Source organism: Ambystoma mexicanum, chromosome 8, assembly GCF_040938575.1.
Source record: "Ambystoma mexicanum isolate Mex_15411 chromosome 8, UKY_AmexF1_1, whole genome shotgun sequence".
NCBI lineage: Eukaryota > Metazoa > Chordata > Amphibia > Caudata > Ambystomatidae > Ambystoma > Ambystoma mexicanum.
In genome coordinates this window covers 643,741,689-643,769,605 of record NC_090929.1, presented here as the reverse complement: position 1 = coordinate 643,769,605, position 27,917 = coordinate 643,741,689, and the positions used below count along the sequence as shown (strand labels likewise).

The window sequence follows — 27,917 nt, the reverse complement described above, 5'->3', positions numbered from 1 at the left end:
AAACTTTTGTGCATCCTGTGAATGTATTCTTTCAACAAATGTTAATTTTTTTTTCCTTCTTTTTCTTTCGTTTTTATTGATGCAGTATGTCCAATTGCATCCAGCAGCAAAATAAACTATAAAAGCTGTAAAATTACTATTGATTTGTGTCTGAAACCTCTTCTGGTACATCCTCACATTTACAGTGTTTGTGTACCTTTTCTGACATAATAAAAAAATAACCCAGGCCTATTTAAGTCATATAATAGGCCTCCCAAAAATGTTACATGACAGAACAACCCCCTACTGTTGATCTAACTTACCTGAAAAGTACCTGAAAAGTAGTTATTCTTCACTTAAAGCAAACCTTCATGAAAGGAAAACTATCTCCTTTTTCTTTTACAGGTGTGGTGCGATCCGTCAAGGAAACTCTGAGCAGCCAGTTTGTGGAAAACTGCCAGGGGGTTATCCAGAGGCTATCGCTGAAGGAGCATAAACTGGTATGGAACCGTACAACTCATCTCTGGTAGGTACAAGCCCTTAATCCATTAATATTTTTTTCATATTTATTAGAATGAAATGTTACTGAACATTTATGTGAGTTTAAGATTGAGGTAAGTGATATAGATATATACCAAAAAGCACAACAGAAAAAAAATCACACTCCACCATGAGGTACTGCAGGGCCCAAAAATGACAAACTCGAATCAAAGTAAAGACACGAGTTTTAATGATGGTAAAAAAAGGCAAAAAAGCAAAACACACACAGCAAACAAAGCAGGACGCCAAGGATGGGTCCTGAACAACGCGCTTCGCGCTTCCCTGAGCGCTTGGTCACGTTAAGGAACCAGAGTGAAAAACACAATACATATTGCACAGTAGTCCCTCTTCCATTTTGCCTGTTTCCACAAGTCAACCACTATGCTGTAAAAACCAGGGCAGCCATGTTAGACTGGAGTAAAGTCTAAAACATAACAATGATATGAACAATTACATTGCAGTATAATACATTGTACAGTAAAGTAATTCAAGAAACATGTTTAAAGTGTCACAAAATAAGAGGTAAGCATAATACTGAAATATAAGTCCCATGATAAAAAAAGAAAGGATTATTGATATGGATGCATACACAAAAATATTTTTTTATTGGAAATGAAAACATCACTTTCCGAAACATGCAGTCAATAGTTATAACATAAAGTGCAATATTATGTAAACATATTAACATAGCAGTAATATAAAGTCGAAGAAAACAATATATAGAATAACAATATAGACATGAAGCCAATAGTGGCTTGGTAAAAATAAATGCATCACTATCAGAAAAATGCGACCATGGAATTAAAACATGTTTCTATAAATGGGCCATCAAGTGCAATAGCAAAAGATCTGATGAGTGGGGCAGCCCACAGTTACAGCATAAAGTGCAAGTGCATTTCCATGTAAACATACCGACTTAGCAGCATTAGACAAGAGACCAAACTTTTTTTGGTACTCATAAAATGCAAGTGCAAGAATTTTACAATAAAATTCCATATTAAAATACATATGGCTGCAAGCTAGGGTTGGAATTAAAGACACTAGATGCCGTAAATTCTTTAAAAAGTAGTTGGTTTTTTGTTGATCACGTGCCCACACAGTAAAAAGCAAATATATGAAAACAAGAAATCTACACAGTGCTCAGCCTTATAGAATAAAAAGTAAGGAGAAGGAAAGAGAGCAATAGCCATAGAAAAAATAGATTAGAATAAACCTATATCAAAATCATAATAGTAACGGTCCCTTAATGTATCAGAATGGCAAGACAGCCGTAGAACCAAAAAGAAAATGGGTCTGGTGCAATAACACAGATATTAAAATAAACAAGGCGTTTCCAGGCCAAAGCAGTATGTCTTATTAGTACCTAAGAGAAGCAATATTGGGTAACCAGAATCAGACAGACAAGAACAAGAAAAACTGGAGCGAAAGGAACAAAGTATCAGATGCCATAAAAGTATGCAACTCCTCATCCACGTTGTGACCGTTGGGGTATTTAGTATCAAAGTCTAAAATTAACCTGGTTTCCAATTGTCTAAGTTTCAGGGTTCGGTCACCACCTCTCAAGTTAGTAAGGACATGGGCAACAGCAAAAAACATAAGAAGGTGTATATCACTATCATGTTCCTGCCTGAAATGTTTGGCCATGGGGTACGTAGGGTCAAAATTCTTAATGGCTCTTAGGTGCTGCAAAATTCTGAGCTTCAATATACATGTAGTGGACCCTACGTACCATTTTCGGCAGGCACACGTGAGGACATACACTACAAAAGGGGTATCACAGTTGATAAAATGTTTTAGCCTAAATTCAGTGCCTGTAATCGGATGTATACAGGATTTGCGGGCAGTAGCGTGTGGTCAGGCCTTACATTTTTGGCACTTGGTAAACCCTTTTGGAAAACTTGGTAGCCAATTGGTCATGGTACAGTTTTTTTGGACAGGTGATAAATAACTGGAAACCAGTCTGTCCTTCAGCGAAGGTGCTTGTTTGTAGATCAGTATAGGGCACTTCGGCAGTATTGGACCAAGATCTTTGTCAAGCATGAGAATACGCCAATGTCTCATAATAATCTTGCGGACATCATAAGAAGTATTATTAAACGTGACAATGAGGCGGGGGTCATCGTGGTCCTTGTTCTTCTTATTGGTAGGACCATGCAATAGCTTTTCCCTCGAAAGTGCATGTGCTTTAACAAAGGCCATTTCTATAATCTTCTTTCGATAACCCTGTTGTAAAAAACCAACGGCAGCCAGACTGCCACACCGGTCAAATTCAAGGATATCTTTACAGTTGCACCGAAATCGAATAAATTCGCCATAGGGAATGCTATTCTTACAGGAGGGCGGATGACAGCTTATGACATGCAGAGGAAGGCCTGTGTTGGTGGGTTTTTTGTAAAGGGATGTGTGAATGCCAAAGTTATCAAGCCTCACATTGACATCCAAATATACAATCTCAGTGGAGCTATGGCATTCAGTGAATTTCAGATTCATAGTATTGTTGTTAATGCTGTCCACAAAAGATGCCCATTCACTTTCATTTCCTTTTCAAATAAAAAAAAACATCGTCAATGTAACGCCACCAACCAATAATTTGTGTAGGGAAACTAGATGAAAGTAAATCAGACAAAAAAGCAGCCTCCCACCACCCCATGGTCAAATTAGCATATGATGGGGCAAAGGTACTGCCCATAGCAGTAACTCCAACCTGATGATAAAAGACACCCTCAAACAGAAAAACATTGTTAGTTAAGCAGAACAGAAGCATATCCAAAATCATACAACTGTGGCCTAGAAAATTCAGAGATCGAGTGTCCAAAAAATATTTGCAAGCTGCCAACCCAGTGGTGTGATCACTGGAGGTATACAAAGAAACAACATCAAGAGTTGCCAACATTAGATCCTCCTCCCAAGGTATATCAGTAATGTGACTCAAAAAGTCCTTAGAGTCCCGTAGATAAGAAGGTAACACTGAAACAAACGGGAACAGAGTCTCATCAATAAACTGGGCCATATGTTCAAGAAGGGAACCACATAAGGTGACAATCGGCCTGCCTGGCGGGTGAGTCAAAGACTTGTGTCTTAGGCACGAAGTATATAGTAGGGATGGTATGGCTGTCGGGAACAAGAAATTTGGCTAACTCAACCTCAATAAGACCTATATATCCGTGTTCCATTTGTATTTAAGTGGTTCAGTTGCCCACCTTTGATTTCAGAGGTCCTCAGTCCTTTGCCATTACTGTGTCACAGCCCCTTCGAATCCTGTTTTCCTATTTCATTGTTTCTTTGTCATTTAGATTTTTTGTGGTTTTGCCATTGAACACTAAATCCACGAAACAGTTTGTCTAGCTTGTCTTTTTCCCAGCTTGTTGAAAATCTTTTTTTCAGCCGACCGGGATGAAAAATCTCTTCAGATAATGCTCCTACCATATACAATTGGGAACACACACACAGTGTGTCACCAAGACATTTATTTTTTGGCCTTGCACTGCTCCCCTGTACTGCATTTCGATTTTTTAGATTCTTGAGCAGTTTATCTTTTTTAAGTAATCAAAATGTGGGTTTTGTAGAGGCCTTTGCGCTGGATTCACTAAATAGTTCTGTATTCTGTAAATTCATATATGTTTAATTATCAAAATAAGTCATACTTGTTGTTCTCATAGTCCAAAAAACGATTTTATTATAAATGTGACATAGATTGTCAGTCATTTTTACATTTGAAAATTAGTGCCAACTTTCTTCGCTAGGAGGCATGTGCATACGTTTCGCCCTTGCTTGAGCTTTCTCAAGGCTTAGTTTTAACAGTTAATATTTTGAATATTTACACTGTTCAATGTATTTACATGTACTTGTGTGTTCTCTTAAAAATTACCCATATTCCATTAACGGCGTAGTATCAAAAATACATTTATTACATCATGTGTAGCCAACTTCAATATAGGTTACAAAAAAAAAGTTCAGTCTCTAATGCTAAGTGGACGGATTAGTGGTTCTGTGGGGCAAAAAGAATTTTGGACAATTAGGGGCGAGGTTAGTCTTATGAGTCATGTGACTACATGTCTTAATTTTCATTGTTATCGCTATTCTTACCTTGTAAAGGTAGGTTTTGGAATTTGTACAGATCTCAGTTCCTTATGCTGCAGGACTCTGTGATTATTCTCATAAATTGCTGTTCAGTTAGTCATTGTTAGTTATGTTCTTAGTCTGTAATGGGAATCAGACTTTAGTTAGTATTTGTATACCTTGCCACAGGTTGTGTGGCTGATTCTTATGTTGGTGTGTTTGTTAAATTCATTAATCTCTAGTGATTCCTTAGTTAAGTTATTATCCGTAACAGACCCACTATCGAAATCATGTCAGTATTGGTCGTTACCGAATATCAATCCGACTTGAGTTTGTTTGAATCGTTGTTTAAAATTCCACGTGATATCGTGCTAGTGGATTCGAGGCTGTGGTTCGGGAATAGGTCCGATTTTACTTTCAAATGATTGCTTAATTCCCAGTCCTGTAAGTGGGCTTAACCCAAGAAGTAAATATCGGTGGTAGGTAAATAGTTATCCCCATTTATTAGCTGCCGAGTTGGGCTCCCATGAGAGTAAATGTCGATCAAATGGGTGTATGTGTCAATCCTAATGTGCAAAAAAAAAGTAAATCATATTCTTGGCATTTTAAGTAACATTATATTGGTCAGTAGCTGGTATTTTTAGTCCTTCGTCATTACGAGCAGGATCTTTATGGCAACGGTGTTCCGTGTGCATTTCTGGGTTGCGGTCGCTTATTTAAAAGGACTGAGTCATTGTCATTCGTGTGTGCTACGATTACGTTCAAGGACGTTCTTCATAGTTCAGTGTAGTTCTGGGTTTGCTTGTTAGGGAATCGATTGTTGTTCGAAATATTAACTGTAAAAGCAGTGCCTGGAGAAAGCACAAGTAATGGCAAAACTTATGCACGTGCCTCCTAGCGGAGATTGTTGGCACTAATACAAATGGAAAAATTACTGGCACTCTGTCACCTTTAAAATAAAATAGTTTTTTGGACTATGAGAACAAGAAGTCTGACTTATTTTGATGATTAAACGTATAAGAATGTACAGAATTCAGAACTATTTAGTGAGTCCAGCGCAAAGGCCTCTACAAAACCCATATTTTGACCAATTATATCAATGACTGGCAAGCGAATACCAGTGTCTGTATGAAGCCTTGCAGCAAAGACTTTTCTTATGATTAAATGAAAACCTTCCTATTTATACAAACGTTAAATCTAAACGGGTAGAGCGCACTGACTAATGTTCACCTTCTTCTAAATTAGTTTAACTCTGAAGTGCATCGCTCTGCACACAGTCTTTTTTGTTTATTCTCACGTTCACACGATGCATCAAATGCAATTATTTTCAACTTCGTTATCCTTCTCTCGCTTTGGGATCAAGGTTATTACCCCTATTCCCATAGTATGAAATCTGTCCCTCTGTCTTCTGTGACAGGCAAGGCATCAAGAGGCAACTGGTCCTAGTTCAGGTTCTTTATTGAACACAAAACAAAGGACGTCAAGACTTGGGCTGGCTAAAGCTATGGGGTGGAGTTTGGGTGAATACAAACAAATGCACAATCTTCTGGGCTTGTAGAATCTACTTGTAACACTCCTATAGTCAAGATTTTATGAAGGTTTAGTATCATTTGCATGGTGCCTAAACTTGTTGGTGAGTATGGGGATGTTTGAAACTTTTATTTGTCGTTTATTTATTTAATTACTTATCAAGGGCCTTAGGCCCGCAGCAAACGGACGCTATAACAAAAAACACCAAATCAAACAGGACAGACAGACAAACAAACGAGCTCAAGGAACCAAAGAATTTAAATGTCAGCACGGGCAGAGGAACCCAATAAAAACAAACACAATTAATTGGTTAAGCATACAAAATAAAAACGCATAAAAGCAACACTAAAAACGGGTGGGGACATAAGACAATAAAACCAGAGTGGAATAAGGGCAGCTAAAATGGGCAGAACAGGAGAAGGCAGATAAACACTAAAACAGCCGTTTTAGGTCAGAACTTTCTTAAGAGGCAAGCAATGGCTCTGAACGCAGAGTAAGAGGCACAGGAACAAGATAATTAAGTGTGCTTTGATACAGGCATGGTATCGAGAGAGACACAGACTCAAAGATGTTAGTTTCAAAACCTTTATTTACTAATGTTCCTGGGTTTGTGTAATGCCTAATTGGCCCTAAAACTAAAGGGATGGTTCCCTTAACTGATGATTCTAAAGGTCGTCTGTCTGAAAGGCCAAAACAATAATCTGTCCGTGTCTAAACCTATGCTTGCCCTCATTCTTTACAAAAATGTGTTGGGGAGTCTTTAAAAAGGAAACAAATGGTGGTTCAACAGACAATAGGAAACTGAGGTTGGTTTCAGGTGGTCTTCTCGCCAGGTGGAGTTTGGTCAATGTCACAAAATGAGTTCAATCAAAAAGGGCTGTTCCTAAGATCTTCTACACAGGGCCCTTGCAATATTCTCAAATACATTCAATGGGCCTCATTAGGAGTGTGGCGGCCGTGTAATGAATGGTGCCCGTAAGGGACCGGCACCGTTCTTTCCGGGCCGCCACATTACGAGGTCTGCAGCGGGTCCCGCTGAGGACATCTGGTCAGACCAGGCGTCCTTAGCGGGACCCGCTAGCAGACCAGGATGCTAACAGGCCCGTTATTAATGGGCTCGTTGTTAGCATCCTCCCCATTCCCATTGAGCCCTATAGGAGCTCAAATGAGAATGGGGATGTACCGGGTCCCGCAAAAGGGATTTACCGGGCCTTCCAAGGTCAGAATGGCCGGTAAGTCCCCTTTTGCGGGATCCGGACCCGAGTTTGGAGGCAGCCATGCCCTTTTTGGAGGCAGCCATGCCCTTTTTGGAGGCAGCCATGCCCTTTTTAAGGGCATGGCTGCCTCCAAACTCGTAATGAGGCACAATGTCTTTGAATTCTTGGGATTCCCTTCCCCAAAATTCAACTTATCCAAGTTCAAACACAACAAAAGAAATATAACACAGTTCCACTTTCACCTTCTTGGCGTTCCCTTCCCCAATCTTCAATTCCTTCAGTATAAAAATTGTTAAGCCTCTCGGGGTTCCCTTCCCAAGCTTATGCCTCTCTGTTTCACAAAATAAAAGTTCACCTCTGTTAGGCTTCTTAGAGTTCCCTTCCCCAAGCTCAGGCCCCTTTAGTTTTAAACAAAAAAAGTTCAACTTTTCAAGATGTCCCTTTCTCTTATTTACAGTTCCTTTCACAACCTTCTAATGGGGTAATATTAGAGACTTTTGAAAGCGCTTGGTTATTGGCTCATCCTAAGCGTGACCACTCTGATCTTTGGCCCCTTTCTGTATTTCCTGTACTTGCTTCTCTTCAATCCTTTCGTCTTCCACATGCTACCTGAACCCTTGGTTAACGTTCACTTGGTTGTGCTCACTTGCACCTTCTTTGTCTTGCTTTCTCTCAGCCCCTGGACCCTTCCTTTCATTTACTTTCTCTTCATTGTGCCTCTTGCACAGTTACTTCTTTACTTTCAAGTATTTCTTCTTCTTTATTACATGGGTCCCAGACCTCTTTAACTTTCACATTTATGTGTGGCCCATAGCACTTTGGCTTTCTCACATAACTTGGCTCTTCACTACAAGTCCCACAATGTCCCTCTTCCTATGGACAATAGTGAACCTTAAGTTCACAAAAGGATTATTTTCTCTTGCTTCCCTGCTTCGTGTCGCTCTATACTCTTCATTTGCTTTCTGTTTCATGCCTCTGTGCTACCTGTGACTTGCTTTTCATTCCGTGCCTTTCTCCCGCTCTGCTTCAGTCACATGCACGCTCCCGAGTTTCTCTCTCGTCGACTTTCACAAAACTCACTGGGCAGCATTGCGTTGACAGGCGGTTCCTTCAGGATACATAGGGTTGAGGTCAGGGTCTCACCCCCAGCCCCTCAGAAACCCCTTGCGGCTGGCACAGGTCCTGAGGGAATGGTCATTCCCTGAACGCCGCCAGCAGGATGCAGGCAGTTTGACTCCAGCTCCTTGGATACATGGCTCCCTTGCCACGCTGCAGCCGCTCACCGACACCGGGGCAGCGTATTGGCATGCCATTCTCCTCCAGCTTTCAGATCTTGCCACTCTCTGCCCCTTGACTTATGTGGTCCAGACAGCATCCGCAGCTCGCTCTCTGCTTCTGACAAAATGTAGACTGGGAAGAGATCCCATACCACACAGTCTTCCTTCTGCTCTCCCAACTGCTGCTCTGCCTGCTTTCTCAGGAGTCTCCTTTTATACACCAGTGTTTTATCAATGGGGCTGCAGGTGTGTGGCCAGGGCTGGGTTTGCCTGACCTTCAATACTCCAATTAACAGGGCATGCCTGTCCTTCAGTCCTGAAAACAGTCAAGTGGAGTCCGATGTAAGTGGTCATTATTAAATGCCTGTTGTTTCTATGGGTAATCCTCACTACTCTCGGTTGCCTTTTCTTCTTCCCAGTATTAGTTGGAAATGGGGATGGGGAGATGGAATGGGATTGGAAATAGCCCATGAAAGCTGAGGTGGAATGGGAAAAGGGGGAATACCATGTCTCGCCCTTGGATATTCTGCTCCCAATCCCTTGTGACCCTTCACTTAGGTGATCTGCCTTCACTTGTTCATGCACAGGGTCGGCATTCAAAAGTCATGGCCCTTCCCAGGCCACCTGAACAGAGGATCCCGGGGGAGTAAGTGGGAGAACACAGTCAGGTTTCTCACAGCACTTACCGGCTCTCTCGAGCTTACACCATGGAACATGTAGCTGATTGCTTTGGCTGGATCTAAGAACCCGAGCAGGTACATTCCAACCATGTCTCTGCTTCAGGTAAACTGTGCTCTTACCAAGCAGTGATTTATGTCCAATGCTGAGCAATCTAAACTAGTGATGTCTCTCACTGGTGAAGAGCCCGTCTGTCCTCAGTAACATGGGCTCACCGTTGGTATTATCCTAAAAGCATTATTCTGTACAACTTTTAGTTTGGATAGGTTATCTTGAGAAATGCAAACTTGTAGGCTACTACAATAGTCAATTCTGGCTCCTGCGATGGCCGAGGCAAATGTGGCACAATTATTTTTTGCAATAAAGGGCTGAATCCAGCTCAACGGCCTAACATAATAGGCTGAAGAGGAGGATATATAGTGCATGTGTTTCTTCATGGATAGTGTAGAATCAAAATACACACCAAGTGTTTTGACTTTGGGGAGTGCATCAATTAACCAGCAAAGGAAAGGCTTTTATACAATGGCGCCAGTTTGTTAAGCTTTTGCTGTGTTCCTATAAGGAGACGGTTGGTCTTGTCATCTTAAGCACTAACCTATGATGGGCCATCCAGCCCTGTATAAGAGTAAAGATCACATTGATTTTTTCAGAATCAACTGTGGAGTCACCCGACAGTTGTAAAACAAATTTGGATGCTATCGGCATAATTAGTAAATAAGATATCCTTGCCATTCAACAACTCAACCAGAGGTTTCATAAAAACATTAAACAGGGTTGGGGAGATTAAGGAGCCCAGTGGAACACCCTGCATGAGATCACATGTTGGAACTGCCGCATCATTGTTGAAAACCGTAGCTGATCTGTTGGATACAAAATATAAAAAAAATATAAAATCCAGTCTGCCGCAGGTACAGATACAAATGCTGCAGTTTTAACTCTTATACAAAGAACATTATCCATTATCCATGTTACAAAGTAGGCTGGCCTTTACATCTAACAAAGCAGATTCGGTACTGTGATGTGCTTTAAAACCGGATTGCGAAGAGACCTGAAGGTTATAGTCCGCCAGTTGTGCCTGGAGTTGTAGATATACAAATATCTCTAATATTATTAATAAGAAGGGCGCATTGGTGATTGGGCGATAATTAGTTGCTATGTTTGAATCCAAAAATGTTTTTAAGCAGGGGAGTTATCCATGCTTCCTTAATGGATACTGGAACATGTGCAGTGGAAAATGAGTTATTAATGAAATTCATTATCACAGGAGCCAGGGAAGATGCACACATTTTTATAACTTTGGCAGGGCATGGGTAAACCAGACATGTTGTAGGTTTAAGAGGGCAAAGGACTTCCAAGACCTCCGATTCTGAGACGTTCATAAAATCAAAGAAGGGTACTGTGGGGTTAATAGAAGAATCGGATATAACCGGTGCAGGTAAACAGGTCTGTTTAATAGTGATATTGTTTTTTCGTTTCACCACCTTATCAAACAGAGCGTTCTGTACTATGGTGCACCAGCCACGATCCTTATTAATGTCAACCACAGGCATGATGTTTGGTTTTTCCATTTCTTTCACAATTCTAAACAGCTCAGAGTTGGCCTGAGAAATCTTATTATCACAGTACTCCTTTTTTGCTAGCACTCTAACTTTCTTGTACTGAGGCACTAAGGAATTATAGGTGTCTTTATCTGTCATAAGTGCTGACCTTTTCCTCACTCTATAAGCTTTGTTCTTCTTAACTCCAATAATGTTATTTTTAAGTATACCAGGACTGGACTGCACCCACATCAGTGAGTGATTTAAACACTTCTAGGTAGGGCAATAGTGTCCAGAGCTAAAGATAAATACTGATGATAGCAATCTGCAATTATTTAAGTATTCCAGAAAAGGCTCAAGAGTGGAAGCCATAATCTTCCCCAGACCTCATGTAACTATTGGCAGTCTAGGTGGGTATGATCTAGGTTGAAGGTCAAGTAGTAGAAGGGCAAAGTGAGAAAAAAAGAAATCAGACCAGGGGCATTTCTTGATTTCAGGTTCATCCCCTAGAATACCGGCAGTACACATCAAGTCGAGTATGTGCCCACCCCCTTATGGGCTTCATAATAGCCTATTCAAAGCACAGATTGTCCAACAATTGGTTAATAGTGAGGGATAGATAATCACGTCGGTCTCCGAACCATAGATTAAAATCTCCAACAATAACAGTGTTGGAGGAAGGTTTAATGAAAGAGTAGAGCATTGTGGAAAATTGTTTCTCGAAGTCAGGCAAATTGTGAGGGGGCCTATACAGCACAATGAGATTGAAAGTGGGGCTGGGATTAACACGTAGTTTAGCTAACTCAATTCCTTCTGGCTCTTTCAGGCCTGCTTGGTAAAGGTTTGTTTGCAGTAAGTGGTAAATAATTACCACTGTGCGTAGGTCTGGCCTCTGGATGGCATCATTGTGCAGAATATGAAGTATGCTTATGTTGATATGCACCACTTTACAGAAAGCACCGGCACATTTTTTGTCACTGATTCAACAAGAGGCGAGTGCATTTCTCTTAGGTAGAGTGTGTAAAGTAAGGCACTCAACCTGCCTGTTTAGTGGGATTTTGGAGATTTTGAGAGGCCTTCTCTATCTCAGGCTGTGGCCTTCCATTCTCCTTCCCTTTCTCTGGCTCAGTCCATCTTTCTGGTACAAAAACAGTTACTTAATCACTGGGTGTTTAAGTTCCCTGCCTTTCTTTCTTGGCACCTTTTCTGGTTGAGCTGGTCTTGTCAAGATGTCGCCTTGGTCTACATTGACAGTTAACATTCCTGGCACCTCCATCCCTGGTGCTCTGGGACTTTTGAGTTCCCCTTGCCTGAAGAGGCTTCTTTAACCCTGTTGCAGGTATGGGACTGGGTATCGCCCAGACCATGACCTAACTAAAAACCCTCCCCATAACTGTATGGTCCATATGAGGTTCTGGAATCCTTCTGTCCTCCCATTGTGGACTTTACTCTACTCTTCTCCCGCCCCTACTCTTTTTGTATTCTTTTATTCTGTCTTTTCATTACCTGCTTCTTCCCACTCACTCCTTTCTCTCTTTGTTCTACCACTTACCTACCTTTCCTATCACTACGAGGCATCACTTCCTGTCTCCCACTTAGCCATGGCTTTTTTGTTCACCCAACCCTTTGGATTCTCTTTTCTTCTCCTCTGTCTCGCCCCCTCCCATCTCCTTGTTTCTCTCTACCTCTCTGATTCCTCTTCTCCCAACTCTACTCTTTCTCCACATCCTTTCCTTCTATCTCTCTTCCCACTGATCCTCGTCCTGCAGTCTTCCCTTTGCTTTGCCTCCTCTGTCTCCAACCTCATCTCTTTGTCTCTCCTCTGTTTTCCCTGCACATTTGCTCCGCTCACTCCCACCTCTGCCTCAGCTTCTCTCCATCACTCTCCATCACTCTCCATCACTCTCCATCACTCTCCATCACTCTCCATCACTGTACCTCACTGTACATCACTGTACACCTAACTCCCATACTGTTCTGCAAGCATGTTCTTCATTATTCCTGTGAGGATCTGAGCCAGTGTCTGCTAATTTCCTTGGGATGTCCAGCTGAGTGTGACTTTCAGATACCATATGTGATTGACCAGGAGCCACTTGTACTACAAAAGCAGTAACATAATTAATTGGATCATGATCTGCCCCACGGCTGATGTATGATAAAACCTGGGCACCACATGTTGTTCACATTCTTCATGAGGATGCAACCTGCAAGGACCGTAACCTGTTAATTACTTATCCAACTCTGATAGTTGGTGGACTGGGCACGCTCACATATCCTGAGCCTCTGAGTGAGCTGGCCTTGCAAGCTAATTTTTTCATAAACTAGGTCTCTTGTTAGATGTTGTGATGAACCCTGTGGAACCCTCTCCAAAACCCTGCCTAAAGTCTCCTCCCAGGTGGCCAGGAGAGGGCAGACGCTTCCTGATCCCAATCCTGGGGTTGGTGTACTGCGGGAGGATCACCTAGGAGGAGACAGGCCCCAGGGTAGTGGGGAGACTCCGTGGGCTGAGAGACAGTATTTTCCTCTGAGAGGGATACTCTTACCACCATGTCAGAAGAGGTTATGGCTTATTGTAATTTTTACATATCTCAACCTCCTGGTAAAACTAAAATGGTAAATACTAAGGTTGTAACCACGCAACATATTATAGCGAAAGAACACATATTTTGTTTCCCTAAAAATAAACATCTTCCTAAATACCAAAGGAATGGCAAAAATGCGGCCTTTTCTATTCCATCTGTCTCCAAGATTGAAACCCACAATCCCTCTTCTAAAAACTACCCATAAAGGTATAAAAGGAGAGGGAAAACCTAATTTCACTAAAGTGTACTACATGTCCCAGAATCCCACAGGGACTGAGTCGAATAAGAGGGCTGAGGAGGCAAGTAGAAGTGAAGGACATGAGGCCACCAGGGGGCGCACAGGCAATGGCTGCCTGATTTCCGCGCTCCGCCACCGGCCGGGTCTGAATCGGGATTGAGCCCCCCCATGGACCCCCCCGAGGCGAAAGAACGGGTGGTAGAGCGGGGTGAACCCCTAGTGCCCCCGCGGAGCGAAACAGCGAGGTCGAGGGACCCAGGGAAAGCGGAGATCCAGGGCCGCGGATCCAAGGCCGCGGGACCAGCAGCGGAGGTGCGTCAGAGGGCCCGGGCGGCACGTAGCCGAAAGTAGGAGCCGAGGACCACCGCACTGGAGACAGGCAAGGGAGAGCCGACCTCCGACGCCGCGGCGACCGCCCATCCCCCGCGGCGCCAACACAGAGTGAGAACCGGTGGGACCCACCCGGGGGTGAGGACCGCCGACAGAGAAGGCGGGCACCGCGTGGGAGACGCGCCCGACCCGGGGAGTGGAGTAGGAGAGGAGCATAGGCCCGAACAGGCCACGAAGAGGTGAGAGTCCCGGGGCGGACCCAGGGACCCCAGGTGGGGGTGGCGGACTGTCTACAGGGCGGTCAGCAGCCTCCCCGCACCCCCACCCACACAGTCAGCGGGGGGAAGCGCCCACACGGCCAACATCACGAGCGGGCCGCACCCCACCCGCGGTAAGGAAGACACAAGGGGCAAGGAAGGCCCGGAAGACGCCGGGTGTGAGGCCCCCGCCGGGGAACGGCGGGGCGAGTGCCCACCCTGAGAGGTCCCCCAGGCACGGCAGGAGCAGGCGGGAGGAGAAAGAAGTGACGGATCCCCTCGGGCCCCCCAGCCCCGCCACCGGAGAGGGCTCTGGGCCCAAGCAGCACGACATAAGGGCAAACAAGCCCCCCCCAAGGAAGACACAGAGGGCACAGAAGGCCCGGCGGTCACCGGGTGTGAGGCCCCCGCCCGAGACAGGCGGGGCGTGTGCCCGCCCCTCCACGAGCTCGGGTGATCCCGCGCGGTGACCCTCCAGGAGCCCCCCCCAGCCCAAGTACAACCAACGGAGCGTCCAGGGGGAGACTGAATGGACTGGCAAAAGAGTCTACAGAAATACCGCTACCGAGACCCAAGCACACACGGAAGAGACCCGGCCTGTGCCCGGGAGATGGCCCACTCAGAGGCCACTACCCACGCAACGGAGGCAATGGATAGGGGCTTTGCATCCATATTGCAAGAAATTAGAGACATGCGCTCCGACATAGCCCAGAAACTGGAGAAGATGAACCGACGGGTTGACAAAGTGGAGGACAGACTCCTGCAGGTTGAATCCAACCAATCCTCCTCAACAACCCTGGAGATAGAGACTAACATGAGGTTAGCAGCTCTGGAGAAGAAGGAGGAGGAGAGGTCCAGACAAATGGATGATTTCGAGAATAGGGAACGAAGAAACAACCTCAGGTTTTTTGGAGTTCCGGAGGCAGAGGGGGAAACGGAGAGAAAGCTTACCAGAAAGGTGCGGAGCATAATAGCCCTCCTCTTCGACGAGGAGATGACCGCTGAGCTCACATTTGACCGAGTACACAGGGCGGGAGGACGAGCAGGGGGCCCTCGCTCGATCCTGGTCCGGTTCCACTACTACCTAGAGAAAACACGGGTACTGGAAGCAGCCAGGAAGACTCAAGAGATAACGTACAATAATTCGCAGGTCTCCATTTTTCAAGACCTCTCTGCATACACTCTTTCCAAACGCAGGATGTGCCGCCCCCTCACACAGCTGCTGAAGGACAAGGGAGTACGATATAGATGGGGCTTTCCCTTCTCCCTGACTTTTGAATATCAGGGCCAACGGACGACGCTGATCACTGAGGAGGACATTAAAGGAGCCATCCAGGACTATGTGGTGGACCCGCCCCCCCGAAGGGAGCCATCAGGACCGGCGACGGGCGGAGCGGGCGGCCCGGGCCCGGCGAGCGAAAGGAGAAAGAAATCTGGGGCACGGAAATTTAGAAAAATGAACACACCCTCTCCAGCGAAAAAAGCAGAGCGAAATGACTCGGAGGGATGATTACCAAGGGGGTCCCAGCCAGCACTGGCGCGAAAGACAGGTCCCCCGGAACGTCCGGAGTTAGCAGACTAACTACAAAGCAGTAACACGGGGACCGCCGAAAGGCAAGAACGATCCCAGAATCATGCTGAACAGCAAGTACAAAAGGGGGCAATTACGGGAAAGAAATCGGGGGGGGGGCTCACACGAAAGAGATTCCGTAAGGATTGCCTGGCCGAAAGGGGCAGGCTGGTGGTCCGGCCAAAAAGCCAGTAATGGCGGAACTATCTGGCTGGACGCCGGGGGAGGGGGTGGGGGTTTATGACCAAGTTGGGGTTTGTTTGTTGGGGATAGGGTTAGAGGGGCTGTTGGGGGTTCATTTCAATAGTGTCCAACCGGTGAATCAAGGGGAGCGAAAAGGGAGAACCGATGCGAAATTGTTGACCAGTATGGCAGGAAACATTGACTATGGCTGACAGCCATCCGGCCCTGGGAGTGGGCACCCTGAACGTGAGGGGACTGAACACCCCCACAAAAAGATCTCTGATTTGTAGAGAGTTTAAGCGGGCGAAACTAGACCTACTGTTTGTCCAAGAGACACACTGGGCTAGGGGGAAGGAGCCCAGGCTGCAGGGGGGTGGAATTGAGGAGGTTTATCACGCTTCCCACAGATCTAAAAAAAGGGGGGTGGCCATATTAATAGGAAGGAGCGTAGGGTTTGAGAAGGAGGCAATCTTGAAAGATCCCGAAGGCCGTTACCTGCTGATACGGGGCACCCTACAGGGGGCCTCCATCACCCTTGCGGTGGTGTACGGCCCGAACGAAAACCAGGCCCAATTCTGGGAGGAAACTAGGGACAAGCTCAGGCTATTCATGAAGGGCCCACTAGTGGTGGGAGGTGACTTTAACATGGCCTGGATCCCACCTTGGATAGGAAGCGGATGGGCCCCCTCGACCCCAGGCCCGTAGAAGAGGCCATGGCACAGAGCTTCCGGAGAGTAAATGAGGACCTGGGCCTGATAGATACTATCCCGACCCCGAGGACAGGGATCCCCTCCTTCACTTACCACTCTGCTATACATAATTCATTCTCCAGGATAGATTACATCCTAACAGACGACAGTCTTTGCCCGTTTGATCAGGCTTCAGGATAGACCCAGTCCCCTGGTCGGACCACGACATGGTCCGCATCAGCATCACAATAGGCTGGAATAGGGAAAGCAAAGGGCGCTGGAAATGTAATGACGCCCTGTTAAAGGATGAGGTCATTGCTCAGGAGGTCTTGGACTCCATAACGGAGTTCTTTGAGCTTAATGACAACGGAGAGGTGACCACGCACACGCTCTGGGACGCCTTCAAGGCAACCCTAAGAGGAGTCCTCATAAAGATAGGTGCCCTAAAGAAGAGGGAGAGTTTGGCCCAGGAGAAAGCCCTGCGAGAAAAGATAGCCAGGCTCCAGCCGGAGGGATCCCCGACCCAACCCCTAGACCGCGACCGGGTGGCAGCACTGGCGGACTATAGGCTCCAGCTTAAAAACCTCCTCCTACACAAAACAGAGAGGAGTCTTCAAATGGTTAAGCAAAAATATTATGAGAAAGGGGACAAGGCGGACAGGATCCTAGCCTGGAAGTTAAGGGAGGTACAGAAAAGCAGGAGGGTAAAGGAAGTGAGGGACACCCGGGGACTCTTGGGATGTGACTCTCCCCACATAGGAGAGGCTTTCCGGCAATACTATAAAACCCTCTATTCATCCGAATACGAAGGGGACGACACCCAGATAGAAAACTTCCTGGACTCCATACGGATCCCGTCCCTCTCCGGGGAAATATCCGAGGGGTTGGAGGGCCCGATAACCGAGGATGAGGTGGACAAGGTGATTAGTGGGATGAAGGTGGGCACTACCCCGGGGGAGGACGGCTTTTCCGTCCTCTTCTACAAGAGATTTCGCTCCACTCTGGCCCCTTACCTTGCAAGGGTCTTCAATGCGGTGCTGGAGGGTGACATCCTCCCAGAATCTATGATGGGAGCTATTATAGCAGTCTTACCCAAAGAGGGAAGGGACCCAGCGGATTGCTCTTCCTATCGCCCCATATCACTATTAAACATTGACGTCAAGATCTTGGCCAAGGTGGTGGGGAGGAGAATGGAAGGTATCATGCCGAAACTAGTACACGGGGACCAGGTGGGCTTCATTAGAGGAAGGCAGGGGTCCGATAACATCCGCAAAACAATAGACCTCCTTCACTTCGCCCAATCATCGGACTTGGACGCCTGCGTCCTTTCCCTGGACTCCGAGAAGGCCTTTGATAGGGTGGAGTGGCGCTACATGGAGCTCCTCCTCCGGAGGATGGGTTTTGGTACTCACATCATGCTTTGGATATCCGCCCTCTATCGGGCCCCAACGGCAAGGGTACAGGTGAATGGGACATTGTCTGAATCATTCCCCCTCTCCCGCGGGACAAGGCAGGGATGCCCTCTCTCTCCCCTGATATACGTCCTTACGAGGGAGGCGTTGGTAATAGCGGTCAGAGCCAGCCCAGATATTAGAGGTATCAAAAGGGGTGAGGTAGAATTTAAGCTCTCCCTATTTGCAGACGATGTCCTGGCCTACCTGGTGGACCCGGTTTCCTCACTCCCCCCCCGACCTGGCCCTGGTCTCTGCGTTTGGTCGCTTTTCAGGCCTAAAAATTAACACGGGGAAATCCGTCATGCTACCAATGAGGACAACAGACCCAGTGCTAGACCCCTTGGTTAGGTTTCACGGGATTAAGGTGGGTAAGGTTGCCATAAAATATCTGGGGGTACTTCTCACCAGGGATCTAGCGAATTTAGGAGCCGCTAATTACAACCCCATGATTGCGGTGATCACTTCAGATTTAAGGAGATGGGGGAAGATGATCCTCTCTTGGTACGGCTGAATGACCGCAATCAAAATGAACGTACTCCCTCGGCTCCTGTACCTCTTCACTGCACTCCCGACTAGGGTCCCAGCACAGAGCTTCAGAGACTTGCAGAACGGGGTACGAGACTTTGTATGGCAAGGGAAAACCCCAAGAACCGGAAGGGCTACGCTGACCCTGCCAAGGGAGGAGGGGGGATTTGGGCTACCGGATTTCCACCTATACTTCTGCGCGGCCCAACTGCGCGTCCTCCTGGAGCACATGAAGGAAGGGCTGGGAACGTACTGGTCCTACCTGGAAGACATGGACGCTCACCCCCTAAAGGTCAGAGACCTCCTATGGGCCCCACGCAAAACGATCCCGAAACACTTAAAATCACACCCGACCCTGGGAGTCCTCTGGGACATCTGGAAAGAGGGCCCCAACACCGCTCATTTTACCACATGGCCCTCTCCAATGTCCTCTCTATGGGGTCACCCTATCAACTTAGGAGGGCAGGGGTTCAGGAACTCACAGACTTGGTCAGATAGGGGCCTGGAGTGGGCAAGGCAGATGTTCAGAGAGGGCGAATTTCTGCCTTATGAGGACTTGAAAGCTGCCCTCGGACAGGGATCACTCTCAATCTTCGAGTACCTCCGCCTGAAGGGCATCCTTTGCGCCAAAGCATGGGGCCCAAACCTGAGTAGGCAGTTGACCCCTTTTGAGAAGCTGCTAGACTCTGCGACGTCTAGGAAGGGGGCAGTGTCCAGTGTGTATAAACTACTGAATACCTACAACCTCAAAGGAAGAAGGGGCTTCCGCCGGTTCTGGGACGACCTGGCGGGCGAGGAGATCTCCGAGGACGCCTGGGCCAAAATATTCAAGATAGCATTCCATGGAAACCTATTCACCTCGGACATGGAGCATAACTTTAAGATAATACAGGGGTGGCACAGAGACCCGGTAAAACTGTCCAAAATGTTCTCCGGGGTGTCCCCGAGGTGTCCGAGAGGTTGCGGTCAGACAGGATCTAGAAGCCACATGTGGTGGCACTGCCCGAAAGTACAGTCCTACTGGGAGTCTGTGAGGGGTTGGATAAAGGAAGTAACGGAGGATAGTCTGCCGCTAAACCCTTTAACGATGTTGCTGGGCCTCCCCCCGGAGGACACAGAGCTCCACCGATACCCAAGGATGTGGGAAACCATGCTGAGAGCAGGCAGGGTAGCCCTGGCCCAAAAATGGAAGAGTCCCGAACCCCCATCCAAGGAGGACTGGCTGAAAAAAGTAAAAAACATGTTCTTGATGGACAAATTAACCGCCATGGTGAATAATGATTCCAGCTCATTCCTTACAGACTGGTACGGGGTGCAGCAGTCCTGGGGATGGGATGTCCACTGAACTTAAAGGAAGGTGCCTCTCCAGAAAGGAACGGGTCTAGTCCAGCAAGACAGAAAAATACGGACTGGGTCCCCGCGTCCGGGGGTACGGAGGCGTTAAGCCAACCAGAGAAGCGGTCACAATTCGCATCGACCTCGAGGCTCATGAGACGGAGCCACATGGGGAGTCTCCCAAAGACAAACAACCGGAATGGATACGGGGAAGGGGAGGGGTTTGGGGGGGATACTAAGGGGGGGGGGTTCTTTAGTTCTTTCTTTGTTGTTTGTTACATAAAAAATGCAAATAAAAACTAAAGTTTAAAAAAAAGAAGTGAAGGACGGGCACTAATAGGCCTAACAGCCTTTTCCAGGGACAGGCAATTAACATTAAGGGCCTGCCTCTGAAATCACTTGCCCCACCTAGCAGACATAAAAGGGTGCAACAGGGAAGGAGCTAGAGGAATGAGCTGGAGCAGGAGCTGGAAGGCTGACAGTAGTAGCAGAAGGAAAAGAGCATGAGGTTTGCAGTCAATGAGGAAGTGTGATCACTTAAGGGACGCCGGGACGAGAGAAGAGCCAATTTCACCGGCAGGTTCTGCGTTGGTCCTGTGTCACAAACCCTGCCTTACCGTTGCATCACTGAGAGAGATGTGCCGAGATTGAAGGTCTTGCCAGGTGCGCCCCTAATGGCTGTAATTGCAGAGCCATGATCCTGCTGCAACCAGAGGCCAGTGTGAAGAAGCAGGCCGAGGGACATAGGAGTGAAGGAGACTCCCCGTGGCCGAGGCCGGACCGGACACACCCATGCCGGTAACTGTTACCAGCTCAATTGTGACTCACGTAAAAGTGAGAGGGAGTAGAAGTTGTTAGTTGCTGTGAAAAGTCCTAATAACAAAGAAAATGTTTCAAACGCACATCTAATGCAAGCCAGAGTGCTCGGATAAACGAAAAGTTTTCCTTTTCTCATTGTTGAACTGTGCAACTTTACCGGAAGGTTAAAGCTGACTTTCGCAAACTGTTACAAGGAATATTACATCAAAGAGAGGTTGCGTGTGAACAATTTTGATTCCTGACCAAGAGTCAAAGTATAAACTCCTAGCTAGTGAAAGGGAATGCAAGTCCTTACAGTTCATTAACCCCTTAAGTACAGAGGGCGAGGTATCTATCACTGTGCGGAGGATGAGATACTTTGTCTTCCGCACTGCTTACCTCTCAGGGTGCGGATCGCATCCCCACTACTGCAGCGCTGCTGTCTCCGACCCCCAGGCTGTGAAGTGGAAGACCTCCTCTTCCGTGCCTATGGATCGGGGTGCAGCCGCGATGTCATCTACAAATGAAATTTACATGCTGAAACCGAAAGGCTTCAGCAATTAAATTTCACAGACATGCTTTTGCATGCAGCAAGGCCATTTCTTGCCTGATTTCCTTCAGTGAGGGATCGTTGGAAAGGGGAGACCCTCCCCTCTCCAACAAGCCCTCACTCGAGGAGATGCTTGTCGAGGAACATTCAATCCTCGACCAGCAATGACCACTAGACCACCAAGAAAATGATTTCGGGGGTGGGCCCCCCCAAACAGACCCCCACTGCCACCAAAAAAATAAAAATAATAATGGTACAATGTCTTGCCGCCTTTGGGGTTAGATGGGTGCTGTTTGGCCCCCCATTTTCCCCAAGGAAGGCAAAAAAGACCTGAGGCAGTCATGGGGGAACCCATGCTTGTGGGCCAGCCTCCCCAGAAATCCCCCCCCCCTAAAGGAGGGGCAGATCCTTTCTGCTTCCCTGGGGGCACAAAAGTGAGGGTCTGGCCCCATTTTGCCACCCTTGGGAAGCGGAAAGGAGCACTAGACCACCAGGAAATTGATTCTGGGGCTGGGGGCACCCAGGCCAAACTGCCTCCCAACTCCCAAAAAAGCCACAAAGGTGGCACAATGTTGTTTTGCCTTCTTTGGGGAAGAGGGGTGCTGCGCACATTGGCCCACATGGAAGGCAAAACAACATAGCACGCTATAAAAAGGAGACACACTTCGGGGCATTAGGGGGCTGGCGCTATACCTGTGGGGCCAGCCCTCTTAGGAATCCCCCTAAGGAAGGACAGATACTTTCTGCTTCCCTGGGGGGCAGAACTGACGGTTTGGCCCCATTTCGGCACCCCATGGAAGCAAAAAGGACCCGTAGGCTACCAGATAAATGATTTGCGCAGGGAGTTTGGGGGGCCAACCCTTGGGCCAAACAGCCCCCCACCCTAAAATAGTGCTGCAGAGTGCTGCGGGAGTGTTTGGCTGTTTGCGGGATACCCTGAGCAGACTCATTAGTCTGTCTTTACTTTCCCTGCTGGAAGTGGGAGGTGAACTCCAAGGCACTGAAGACTCAAAAGCCTCATACTGGAGCAGAGTGCTGCGGGAGTATTTGGCATGTTCAGCAGAGGGTGTCGCTGTAGAGATCTGAGCGTTGGTCTGCTTTTCCAGCAGCAGGGGACGATTAGCCTCACTGGAGCCTGGCAGGAAATCGGTGGCTCATCTTTTAAGTCCTTTGTGGGGGCTTTTGATTTTTTTATGTTATGTAAAGCAGTTAAATTGGCAAGAGCGCCGCGAGACTGGAAACTCGATTAAAATCAAGGCAAATAATATAGAAACATCTTGCCTAAGACCCAACCTTCGCCTTAGCACAGTCTACTTGCTTATACCAGAAGTGGTATATTAATGGTATACTTTTTGAGAAGCCGAACCATATTGGACAATGTCAGAGGCCCGGAGTTGGATGTCAAGGGCACCAGGCGATCACCGTGAAAAGTCATTTACCACAGATACAGCACCTGAACGGACCTGTCTGGTGCTAGCTCAAGTACACATAGATTGTGCAAATCAACTGGAGTCGGATAGTGTGCCCACAATAAACCAATTGCTGGACATGGGGGTGCACAAAGTGACTCCCTAAAAGTGATTGGTTCAAGAATCAGGAAGGATGGGGGTTTTCACCCTGCCCCTTGGCCAATGTTCGGGAGCTAATCTTCTATCTGGACTAGAGTCAACTTTAACAGCTATAACTAGGAAAAATAAATCCTTGATTACTTCTCTAGATGCAGTAGTCAGGGAGATATAGCCCCTACAAGAATGTGGATTATTGAAAGCCAAATAGATCTGGGTTTCCATGGATTAACCAACCAGATTCAAGATCAGCAGGTGGGGAAACATGCTATTACAATAAATACTACGGACTCCTAAAGTGCTCTTCCTGAGTCCAATTAAAACGACCACTACTTACCAAACCCCTTCTGCAGAAATCCATTCTGGACAACAAAGCCCAGTGGGAAATGAGAATGACTTGGGAACTTCTGAAGTGACCCTCCAGGCCTTGCATTTTGTATTGAACTCCTTGGTAAATGTGTTTTGAGCAAATAAAAGTGATGTTCCGATGCATTCAGACATAATAATGGAATTAAAAAGGAGTTGGGATCTTGTGATTCCTCGGTGGTGGACTTTCAGGACGCACTTAACACTACAGTTACCACAAAATGGATCTCAAAATGGATGTAAAGTCGAATACTGGCGAGTTAGCAAACATAAAGTCTCAGGTTCGGGACTTGTTTACATCATTGGAAAAGCTGTCAAAAAGCTGTGCTGATTCCAAGGTCGTCTTACCAAACCAGCTTAATAAAGAGGTTGCGTGAGCTAATATTCTTGCGGATATGTCCTCAATCACGATGACGGTACTCCTTTATCTGACTCGGTATTGAAGGAATTCATGAGACTGGTGCATGTGGTGGAACATGAGGTCCCATTGTTGGGTAATCAAATTGCCATGGTGCCAGAAAGGTTAATGGAAAATGAGATAAAGAGCAGCACCAGAGTAAAACAAAGAACCACCAAGGGAAAATAATTTTTAAAAAACAAACAAAACCTGAAGGCCTGTGAGACAGTATTGCCCAAGTCAAAAAAACTCAAAAAATCAAAAGCACTGTTGCTGTTAGTTTTTTTCAAGCTCTTTCAAATTCTACCACACGGGTCGATGACCATGGAGGTAGATGTCAGAAGCGAACATATAAAAGACAAAAGAAATCTAGTTCTTCTAAATCAAAGGATCTTGCTGTTGCTGAGCTGGAGGTAGGCAGAGGGAAGATCTTGCCATCCACAGCAGATTCAGAAACGGAAGGTACCCCTTCAGACGGTAAAATAAGTATTGCCATCAAAACAGACACGGTATTGGATGCTAGGAAGGACAGCACTTTACAAACTCATAATCAAAAACCTCCTGAGAAAGTGATTGAACTGGCTCTGATATTTCTAAGGAATAAATCACTACTCCAGGTAGAGTCATAGTTACGGGAGGAGGGCCTGGTTTCAACATGGGCGATAAAGAGAGATTCTGCGCCTCCTCAGGGATCAACTAACTCTCAGTGATCCAGTTAGATAGGTAAGGAGGCAAGATTCTATGGCCTGTTTATCAGAAAATTTGGAGAGCAATAATTTAACTTCGGATCAGTCAAATCAAAAGGGAACTTTTGGGGGTCAATCTTTTCGTCCATTCGCCATACCAAGATTGTGACTGAAATCAATGAAGCAAAATAATTCCGAGCGAGTGCTGAATCGTAATTCAATTTTGTCAATCTTTAAAAGAATTCCTGACCTTTATCTCTCATCAAGTGAAGACGTTGAATTTGTCTGTTTTCCAGGTAGAGAGGATGTCTCATTGGCAGAAATAGGTCTAAAATCTAAAATAGCTGGGGATGCTATTTTGGCCGTTAGGGAACATTTGAGAAGTATCAACTGTGAAGTACTAACTACATGTCCAATAAAAGATCTGGCATCAACCAAAGATAGACCATGTAGGAAGACATATATCCCTAGCGGGTTTACTGAATCCACATCCATGGCGGATAGAGGGAAAAAATCAGCAAAGAGGGATCAGCCTCAGAATGAAACTTAAGAGAACGGTTTGGTCAATGCTGCCTGAAATATTAAGCCAGGTTTCTGAGAAATTGGGTGTCGGACAGGATTATCTCTAACCTCGGGGTTGTGGAGACTGGTGAACTGGAACACCCGTGGCCCTAACGCTTTTAGGACAAAAGCCATGAAGAAACAATCTTTGGCCAAAATGATCTTGTTTTGATGCAAGAGACATGGTTGATTAACAATTACCGAACAGATGGCTTCACTACCTTCCATCAACCGGCCACTATAAAAAACTGTGCGGCCACAATAAAAAACTGTGGTCGTCCATCGGGTAGACTCTAGCAGTGCGCAACTCGTCCGCATTAAGTATAGAGGAGATTTCTTCCAAGGTGAAGGGTTTGCAAGTCTTCATGTTAAAAACATATCGGAAGTCTGTTGCAAAATGGGTGGCTGTTAATATCTACTGTAATGCTGGATGGGGTGACTTAACGTCTTTTCCGAGAAATGTGTCTGAAGTTCTCTTGTTGATGGTGTCAAGGAGAGGATCATCTAAGATTATATTGTTGGGTGATTTAAATGCTCAATATATTACAGCGGGCGATTTGAATGGGTCAAACCCCACGAAAAAGGTTTTGGTGAAAACCCTGCAATGGCTGAATTGTCAATCTGATTGGAACTTTAGTTCGGCGAATGGTGTGAAGGGGGAAACAGGATTGCAATATTCATCAGGGAGGGTATGGTTTTGAATGGGAAACTATCTGAACATTTTTTGAATATGGATGAATAGGAATTGGTTAATGCCTGTACCCCAGCCAATTTCCTGGACTTTGTGTGGTCTGTGGATAAGCAGAGGGAAGCTCTAAGTAGGAAAACATTAAATCATCATCACATGTGTGATGAGGAAACTAGTGTAAGGAAGAAGACCATGCATAAACACTAGCTTTATCTAAGAGATGGACAGTTAATGTTGAAGTCACTGGGTAATAATAACTCCCGTTACATTTGGGAGTTGGTCAATCGCTCAAAGAATTTATAATTGTGGATGCAATATAATGCATTGGGTGAGAGGGAGTGGTATGACCATTTTACTAAGATCTACAGAAAATCACTAAAGGTGACTCAGTACAATGAGAAGTTCCTGAAGTGGTCTTTAGAAATATAGAAGGAGACGATTATAGAATTAATCACAAGGTCCTTGCCATTTAGGGCCTCGGGACAGAATAGGCTGACCAATATAATTATGAAGGAAAAAGTGCACTTATGTTCAGAGTTGCTGAGGATGCTCTTTGAGGAAGTAATTGGGGAAAGGCGATTTCCTGTATTCTGGAAATCTTCAATAATAGTACCTATTTTCAAGGGGGGAGATGAGCTATCGCTGAAATGTGGCTGTAATGCCCTGATGCCCGAAATGGAATGTATCATGGCAGATTTGTTATCTTGGTTCTCAGGGTCTGAGTGGGTATCACCAATCTCTTGTCCTTGAAAACGTAACCATCTTTAGCAACTAGGGACCATTGGTTGTTCTTGGTATAATCCTTCCAGAGATCAGAAAGGATTGTCTCAGCATGGACATTATCCAACAAGGAATTGGCCTGGGCCACAAAGACAGTGTCGGGAAACATCTTAGGAAAGGCACTGGCTTCACCTGGTTCGTAATCGGGGCGTCTGGATAAGGTATCGGCGATTATGTTGCTAGTTCCGGGTACTTGATTAATGCGGAACTGATACTGGGCAAAAAAGAAAGCCCATCGAGCCTGACGACTGTTCCTGCACTCCAGGGATTGCAGGACCTGTAAGTTCCTGTGATCAGTTCGCACTTGAACTGGGAATTTGGCACCCAGAAGCAGATGACGCCACTCAGTAAAGGCCTGTCGGATGGCAAGCAATTCCTTCTCCAGGACTGAATAATGGGTCTCACTGGGATTCAAAGTTAGAGATAGGCAAGCAATGGGATGCTCCTCTTTGTCCTCGGATTCTTGTTTTAACACTGCCCCAATAGCGTAATCAGAAGCATCGGTTTCCACCAGGAATTGTTTATTAATGTCATGTTGAGCCAGGACAGGACCTTGAGTAAACCTTTGCTTTAGTTCCTGAATGGCAGTCTCTTGAGCATCAGACCAATTGAAAGGAATGTCTTTCTTTAACAAAGCAACTATAGCTTGTACAATGGCAGAAAATGTCAGAATGAATTTCCTATAAAAGTTTGCACGGCCCAGGAAAAATGTAATCTGTTTTACTGTTGTAGGGGCCGGCCATGAAAGGATTGAGTCGTCCTTGGCGGGATCCATTTCTATTCCTTTGGAACTCAAAACAAATCCCAGGGAATGGACTGTTGCGGCATGAAAGATACATTTTTCTGGTTTGGCCAGCAGCTTATTCTCTCGTAGGCGTTGTAGAACCAAGGTCACGTGTTCCTGATGTACTTTGGGGTCGTTGGAATATATCAATATGTCATCCAGGTAAACAATGACAAAGAGGAACAGCATATCTGAAAAGACTCTGTCCATTTAGCGCTGAAAAACCACGGGAGTGTTGGCAAGGCCAAATGGCATAACCAGGTATTCAAAGTAACCAAAGGGCGTACTGAAAGCGGTCTTCCACTCATCGCCTTCCTTTTCTGCGGATGTGATGGTAAGCGCCCCGTAAGTCAAGTTTGGTAAAGAGTGCCACGTACTGCTTTCAATATATCTGAAATGAGTGGTAAAGGATAGCGGTTCTTGAGAGTACATTGGTTAAGGCCCCGTTAGTCCAGGCATGGTTGGAGTTCCTGGGTGTCCTTTTTGGGCACAAAGAACAAAGAGGCCCCAGCAGGAGACTTAGAAGGACGGATGGTTCCATTGGCGAGATTGGTGTCCAGGCATTCACGTAGTGCTCTTTTCCCCGGCTCAGAAAGAATAAGCATCCTTCCAAATGGTAAACTGCGGAGGGTTCAGTATCGATGGCACAATCTTCTGGTCGATGGGGCGGTAGTGATTGAGAAATGGCTGTGGAATAAACATCTGAGTATTGTTGGTAGATCTCCGGAACTTGGGTAATGTTGGAAACGCATATAGAAGGT

At 46.1% G+C, this 27,917-nt stretch overlaps 1 protein-coding gene across 2 annotated transcripts in view; it reads left to right on the top strand.

Annotated features, from left to right (window-relative positions):
• MUL1 (mitochondrial E3 ubiquitin protein ligase 1) overlaps positions 1–27,917 on the top strand; it is a 92,950-nt gene that overhangs the window by 59,869 nt on the left and 5,164 nt on the right. For both annotated transcript variants that reach the window (XM_069610373.1, XM_069610374.1), the window contains one exon: positions 385–505. In XM_069610373.1, the coding sequence (XP_069466474.1) occupies positions 385–505 (121 nt within the window). The remainder of the gene's footprint in view (positions 1–384; positions 506–27,917) is intronic.